Below are 8257 nucleotides of genomic sequence, written 5' to 3'. Positions count from 1 at the left end.
ATTTTTCACCCATTTTCAGAACTTAGCCAACAATTTTTAAAGTTAAAATTGGTATTTAAGTTCCTAAAAATGCCCTTTTAAGATTATTGGTATTCATAAAATTTTTTCACCCATCTTCAGAACTTATCCAACAATTTTCAAGTTTAAAACTGGTATTTAAGTTCCTAAAAATGACCTTATTGGTATTCATAAATTACAGAACTAAAATAAATAAAGAATTTATTTACAAACTACAACAATAGAAGAATCAGCTTTCTATATTTTCTTTTCTTTCCTTTTTTTTTTTTTCTCACTCTCCATGTCTTCTAATGATTTTTTCTATCCATATATATGGGTGATAATGTGACATACGTTGATATATATATTTGACAGTGGCCATCGATACCAGCTATTTGTTCATGGAGTTGCCAGAATGTCTTCTCCTTATCATCATCTCATTCTTACCTTTCAGAGAAGCAGTAAGAACCTCCATATATGGACATGCAACAAGGAATGTAGGATTGGACGAGAGTTTCTTCGTTAACCCTGAACAACCTGACGTATCGCTGCGAACCATACATAGATAAGTTTGCACTCACTTTTACAAGTCTACTTCATAATATTAATTAAGGACATAAACTCATAAATTTTCAAAAGACGAAGAACTTTAAAGAGGAGCACGTTTGATCTTTCAAGTCAGGTAAAAGTACAATAAATGGTGTTTTTACTCTTTTATTTTGGTTAGTTAGATTTAATTGCATTTCATGCCATTGCAGTAACTGATTTCATTTTCTACAACTTTAAGCTGATTGCAAAGAGTGTGTAAAGATCTAACTCTACATTGTAATATTAATTAATAGTTAGAAAATTTTAAACAAAGATAATCATTATCTAATTTAAATTGCACGTACGTTGACAACTAGTGTATGAAAGTAAACTCTAACATATTGTTTCCGATTACAAAGATAATGACACGTCTATTAATTCAAAGAGATATCAATTTATTCATAACATTGCACGTATACGAATAATTGAATGAAAATTATCTTTTAAGCTATTGTAGCTGCCCGCCCTCTTCCCTCCGTATTGATTTGAATTTTCAAGAGTGCACATATAAGATACATTTCTTTTACATTGAGAAATGGTATGTAAAGGTAAATTTTAATATATTGTTTCCGATTATAAAAAATAATGATGCGTCTCTTAATTTAAAGAGATATAAATTTATCCATATCTATGTAAATGAATAATTGTGTGAAAATTATGTTGTAAGTTATTATAGCAACCCTTTCCTCTCCTCATTATTGATTGATTTGAAATTTCAAGGGTGCCTTTTGAGATTTTTTTTTTTATTAAACTTTTTGTTTTTTTTTTAATTTTTGGATAATATCTTTCAAATTTTGATATTGAAATAGTAATAAAACAACATAATTAACAAAATAACAACTTGAAATATTCAAAGACATAAAAATCTGAAAAAAAAAAGAAACAAAATTAATAAACAATAGGTCTTTATTCTTTAAGAGTTATTAAACTTTTGTTAATAATGTAATAAAATGAAAAGTAATTTAGGGTATCCAACATTTTCTTGGGTAGGTTTGGTGCTTGTGTTTGATCAAATATTTTATGATTATAACAGAATGAAATTTGTACCCATTCCTTTGTAAAGTCTATTATTTAATCCCATTTTCATATTCTTTAAGTTGCTTAGAAACCAAGTAGAATCATTCCCAACTCCACTGTTCAGCAACATAAAGAACTCTAAAGTATCTGTACTCGTCTACAAAGATAAAAAGCAGATTCTCCTATATTTTATGTGGGGAAGCCATGAGAGAATGAAAAAGAAGGGGAAAGAGAGAGGAAGGAGAGTCATCTTAGTATATAGTTCTCATTTTTCTTTTCTTCTGCATCAAAAGACTCAGTGTGTTACAAGCATTTTACACAAAGATATGTTACCTGAAATATCAGATTCATTAGCTATCTTTGAATTCAGTGTAAAATGTTACAAAGAAAACTAGGAAAAAGTAAAGCAGATGAAAAGAAAGGAACCAAACAATCAATGACCAAAGTTTGGTTTTCGGTGGTTGTGGGGTCAATTTGCTACTGTAGAATTGAAGAAACGGATGCTTTCTTTCTTTCTTTTTCCTTGCCTTTCTCTTTGGGCTATGTACATAAAAATCAGTAGAAGAAAAAAAGAAAAGGGTTTTAGAAGTCGATGATTGGCTCTCCAATGGTCAAATTTCTCTCGACCGTCCATGGCAAGTTAAACAGCTTAGCCATGATGAACTTGAAGATCTTGTTCACATTGATGTTGTGTGTAGCACTTGAGAAGAAAAGGGTTGCCTTCATTGCCCTTGCATATGCTCTTGCCTGTATCAGCAAAAAACACAGAATTTAAGGGTTCGTACTGCTAAAAAAACCAAAGGAAGAAGTTTTCTTTGTCTAAAGCAATTAAATTCAAATTGCTGCTTTAATCAGCATGTGGCCCCTTCTGTTTTTCAATCTTTTAATACGCGGAGAGAGAAAGAGAAAGGGTTTGTTACAAATTGTCAAATGGCTGAGAATTGACAAAGGAAGACTCCCAAGTCCCCCCCGCCTTACTCCTTACTCCTCAGCAATCCCTCTGGACAAAGTCTTCTATTCAAATGTGTCATTGTTAGGGAAACAATTCAGTGCATGATGTTAAAAGGTATAGGACACATTAATGACTTAGGTATTTCAGGGTATACGTTTTTTCAACTTGAGTATAAGTATCGGATACGGGTACGTGTACGTGTTTAACATGAATCTATTTATGTGATTTAGGGCATCGAATATGTGTTGAACGCGAATACACTTTAACATGACATTAACATGGTTCCATTTTTGGGTCAATATTGGCGAGTCTTTCTTACCTGTGAGAGCAACATATATGACAATGGAAACTTGGAAAGGGCACTGACAGAAGCAAAGAAAGACTCAAGTAATTTAATTAGCAAAAAGAAACAGATGTAATTAAGTCCTATACCTGAGTGACAATGGTCCATTGCAAATCTGGGGGGAGTCTTACAAAATCATCAAATTTGGTCCCTATTAGTATTGGGATTGCTGTCTGCAAAAACATTGAAAGAAACAAGAAGAAAAAGCAGATTAAGTAAAAACATTTGAAAAACAAAAGCTGGGAAACTGATATGAAGAACAGACAAAAGCATCATTAATTTTATAGGGCTCCACTCCATAGAATCCTTTACTGAGACAGACCCTCCATTAATTGGAGCACTAATATTTCATGGCCCTAGCAGTAGTACTGAACTTTGACATCAATCCTCTTTATTGTTTGCCAGAAAAGCCTGAATTTGACATCAACCTAATGATTTCCTCATTAAAATTTTAATTCAGCCATTCCCCACATATTCATTCAGATGAGCACACAGTTCTTTCCTTAAATGTCAATTATTGATGTGTTAGCAGTCAATTATTGGCTATAAAAATTGCAATTAATTATACATCAATCAATTTTGCAGTTTCAAGACCTCCCCCCACCCCCTACCCCTTTTCTTAGCTTGGCCAGACCAGTTAATGTTGACGACCCAGTTGACAGAAAAACACCATGAATTTCTATCAGGAAAACAAGGGAGAGAAAGTTTAGTACCTGATTCCACTTTCTTGCTTGAGTATACCATCCAACAACACTACCAAAAACCGAGAAAAGGAAACTTGAAAATATCAGAAAACTATCAATTTTCAGTACTTGTTCCAATTGGGAAAAACATGTTTTGAACTAACCTGTTAAGGGTGCAACGGCTGGTGAGATCAAACATAAACAAAATTGCCACCGCATCCTTACAAGCAATTGGAAGATGATCAAGTGAGCTACTGTCACCTGCAATCAGATAACCAGTACGAGAAAAAAGAATGAGAACAGCAAAGCTGGAAAGTTCAGAACAAGGTAAATCATAACCAAAACCAATTCCTTGATTCACATACCTCCTACATCCCATATGCTGAAAGCAATCCTGGCACCTTGAACAAACGATGTTTTGTTCACTAAATTCAATCCTGCCATTTCTAAGCATCTTTCCTGCTCATCCCCGGCATATTTGATCTTCGAAAAGAGAGAGGAAGAGAGAGGAAAAGAAGAGATTCAATACCCTTAAAAGGCTACTTATTTCTAAGTGAAATATCATTAAGTTAAGAAGGGAAAAGAAAAGAAAGAAAAAAAGAACCAAAACCATATGCTTACCAGAAAGCTTGTTTTTCCAATTTGGCAGTCACCTAACAAACTGATCTTCAAACTAACCAAATCCGAATCTGTCTCATACCCATTACACATCGTCCGGGGGTCTTCCGGCAAGGCCTCGTTGTCTATCAGAACCCCTTCCACCGGAGGAGAATCCCGGCGAGTCAGCCGCCTGTAGTGAACAGGCCTTCCTATGGAACAAACAAGGATTCTGTCCCAAATGAACCTGAAAAATCTTCGAAAAATCGATACCCTTTCAAATATACTCCACTTGATGTTAACATGAACAATCTTCCTACAGAGTTGTGTCATCTTTCCGGTGGCTTCATGAATGATTTCGGACATGGGAACGGGAGATTGTTTTTTTCTCTGACATAGTACTTTGTGTTCTATGTTGTTGTTTCTCTCCCCCTTTAGCTTATGTTTTGGTCTTTTAACTAACCAAAAAACAAAGGAAGGCTCTAATGTAATGTAAAGTAATAAGGGATGACGGTTGACCGGTATTTTTATAAATATACCCAAATAGTCCAAAATGCCGGCTTCATTGGGGTCTATGTACTATGGGCATTTGAGTCAATTTCGGTATGCAAAGACTAATATAACGACAGTAAAGGGTATTTTTGTCATTTTATTAAAAAAATATTTTTTATTTTTTGAAGGGATAAATCTTTGTCTACTTACACAAAGCACAAGCATCTTGTGAGGTGTTTTTTTATTATTTATTATTTTTAAGGTAATAAAAAACAAGAATATTTTGTTTTTTTATAATATAAAGAAGAATTAAAGAATGTTTTTGTGTGGGATTGTGAAAGTCAAATATTCTCAAAATTGATGAATTTAATTTTTTTTATATAATTTTTTTCTTATGCTTTGGAAATTAGTAAAAGCCAAAAAATAAAATATAAATAAAATGTGGTGGACAAGTTAAGTGTATGTGGAAAGTTAAATCATTTATACTTTCAAAAAAGGTTATTTTTTTATTAATTAAGAAAATGAAAAAAAATAAAAAGTGGGTTTCAAATTTTACTTTTAATCAATCACAATTATGTAAATTGAACATGAATTTAATTAAAAAAAACTGGGTAATGATGGTTTTTTTTTTCTTTAGAAGTGACAAATATGAAGGACAAAATAGAGGATAAATGAAGACAAAACAACCGATTAAAACAACCCATTTGTATATTTATCTATGGATTGTAAGATCAAAGTAGAATATAATAGATGAAGTTGTTGGCAGGTTAAACAGATAAAAATAAATAAAATTAATTGATCATGGCATGAATCATGATAAAATAAAGCATAAAAATGTTTGCCCTTTGATTGGTAGATCTAGATCAACTGATCTAATAAACCCTTTTTGGAAAGCAAAAGGCTGCAAACACCAACACAATGACCTATAAAACCCCACCTTTTCCCCCTATTTTTAATTATTTCTTAGATGAATTGTGAGCTTTATATTATACCATACTATACATGTAAAATACAAGCAAAAACAATTTGTAAAAAGAAATACAAAAAATAGCTTTTGATAACTTAGGGTTGTTGGCATTGATTGATCTACCTATATACATAATGTTCTCATCCATTAAGGTAGATGTGATTATTATATGTGCCCCCCATTGGTAGTATCTTTTGATGAATTTATTTCCATTTATGCCCTTAATTGTATATTTTTTTAATTTGTTTTTCATTTTTTGCTGTTTTTTTTTACTCTCTTTCTAGGTAGTTGATGACAATAGCTAAAGGTTTATTGAGAAGTTAATTATGCTTCTCATTTGTACCATTATGCATTTGAATCTTTCTATGTGTATCAAAAGTAGTGTTTGGGTTTTAGGAGTTCAAAAAACTTTGGTAAGCACGTTGAAAGAGAGAGTTACCTAGTAAAATAATACATATTATTATGTATTATAAAGTATAATGTTGTATGATTCATAAGATTTATATATATATATATATATATATATATATGTCCATTGTCATACTGATATTGAAATTGGTAGGAATTTATTGTGTTTTTCAATATAATTAATCTACACTTTGTGTCGTTTTAAGAATCTTGATGAATTTGTCAATATCCGTTTTAAATATCTTAGTTATACAAAATTAAATTTAGAGTAAATCACGTATACACCACTTCTTTTAAACGCAACTAATTGTAATAGAAAGAATTCTAATTCTACATATTTCAAGTTTTAAGATTGAAGTTTGAATCTATATAACTACTAATTATACTAATAATACTATATAAAGAAATACTTTTTTAACACATAAAATATGGTAATAGATACAATTAAATACTCAAAATAATGGGTTTTAATTTGTTCCATAAAAGAAAAAAATTTGGGTATTTTGAGCTGCCTTTAACCTCATAATAGAGATATATATATATATAACCCCATTGTCAACTTTGTAAAATATTGTGTGAAGCTAGCACTCACAACATCAACTTTAATCTAAGATATAATGTTCCAAAAATATTAAAATTGCTAAGGAAAACAATGGAAGGTCCTTGCTGTCCAAAGACAAACATTGGAGAAAACATTAATTAAATAGTATGCATTTGGTGAGGATTTTGGTGAAACAAAATGCCTTTAGAGAGGGAGGGACCAAAGTGGACACTTGGACCAGAGCCACCTAACAAACTTACATAAACTAACTGCAAAAAAGTTTATTAATGGAGTTGGGTAGGACATGAAAAGTTAATACCAAACTTGCAATTATTAAATAAATAAAATGAAAAAAAAAGTAGAGAATCTAATCCAAGCTTAAATTTTATTATTCTATATGTATGTTAATGATGTTGCTAACATTTTCTTAATCTAGGATTCGATTAAGAAAATCGGGTAATTATAATATCTCGAATTAAGTAAGATCAAGGTTTTTTTTTTCCCCGATGTTGGTGTGGAAGAAACACGTGTTGACACATGGAAAGATAGTTAAAAGCTCACGACTTCAATGATAGTTGCACAAGGCATCAAGGAAAATCTTTGAAGAGTGGATATGGTTCCTCTCCAAAGGAAGGTACCTTTGCTCTTAATATGTCAAAATCAATTTGTATAAGTAACCCTAGCAAAGTTGCAAAAGAGCACCATTTGACCTAATTGATATTCTTTGTATTACAATAATTATGTTTATTATCTCGTATTCTTAAATGTATATAAATTTATTACGATGAGATAAAACTCAAAATCAATATCTCGTCTTTAAAAAAAATTGAGATATATCTATTAATTAGATTATGTTTTTTGATTCAGTAACTACGTCGAAAAATATCATCACGTAAATTATTCATTTTAAGACTTTAAACATATAAATGCATCTTAAGCAACAATGAACAAAAAGGGTTAGAACCAAATGACATCTAAACCTATTGGTATTTTCCAATGTTTATAATCCAAATCAGAGTTAAGTGGGATATATAAATCCAAAGCCAATGAACAGGAGATAAGGCCAATGAGAAGGGAAAAAGAAAACAAAAAAGGTTGTGTTGTTTTCAAAGGGGTGGTTAGTGCTTTGACAGTGACAAACCAGAGACCACACCCCATCCATTTATAGCCAAAGAAACAGTGCATGTTAATCCAATATTTGTGCATTGGGAAAAGGTATGGTAAAATAAATAAATAAATAAATAAATAAAGTTGTAATTTAACTAAAGAAAGTAATACTTAATTTTGTATTAATTAATGATAAAAGGATAATTAATTCATGACAAGTACTTAAAATGAATATTTATGAAGATTTATTAGAATTATACTTTAAGATTGACAAATAATTTAAAAAATCTCATTAACCTGTCGACAAAATTGATTTGACAGTAAATTTTAATTTTTTAAAACATATATTGCGCGACATAATGTTTTCTATTTATAGTTAAATAAATAAATTAGTTCATATTTATTTTTTAATTAATAATAAATAAGCAAAGAAGTTGTCACCGACACCCCCATTGAAAAGCTATTTTACTCTATGGGGGAACTATAGAAATGACTAGCAAAGATTTTGCTTGCACCCCACTTTATGCAATTGCATGCAATTGATAATAATTTATGTATAGAAATT

General features: G+C 30.8%; 1 protein-coding gene across 1 annotated transcript; it reads right to left on the bottom strand.

The window, feature by feature from the left end:
• LOC18593587 (septum-promoting GTP-binding protein 1) lies at positions 1834–4652 on the bottom strand. The gene is made up of 6 exons (XM_018124044.1): positions 4202–4652; positions 3946–4063; positions 3745–3841; positions 3611–3650; positions 2987–3070; positions 1834–2349 (listed from the first exon to the last, which is right to left on the bottom strand). The coding sequence occupies exons 1-6, from the start codon at positions 4541–4543 to the stop codon at positions 2185–2187; spliced, it is 846 nt and encodes a 281-aa protein (XP_017979533.1). The 5' UTR covers positions 4544–4652; the 3' UTR covers positions 1834–2184.

The sequence above is a fragment of the Theobroma cacao genome, chromosome 7 (assembly GCF_000208745.1).
Source record: "Theobroma cacao cultivar B97-61/B2 chromosome 7, Criollo_cocoa_genome_V2, whole genome shotgun sequence".
NCBI classification, from domain to species: domain Eukaryota; kingdom Viridiplantae; phylum Streptophyta; class Magnoliopsida; order Malvales; family Malvaceae; genus Theobroma; species Theobroma cacao.
Note: the sequence above shows the minus strand (reverse complement) of the source record. Positions and strands in the feature narration are given on the sequence as shown.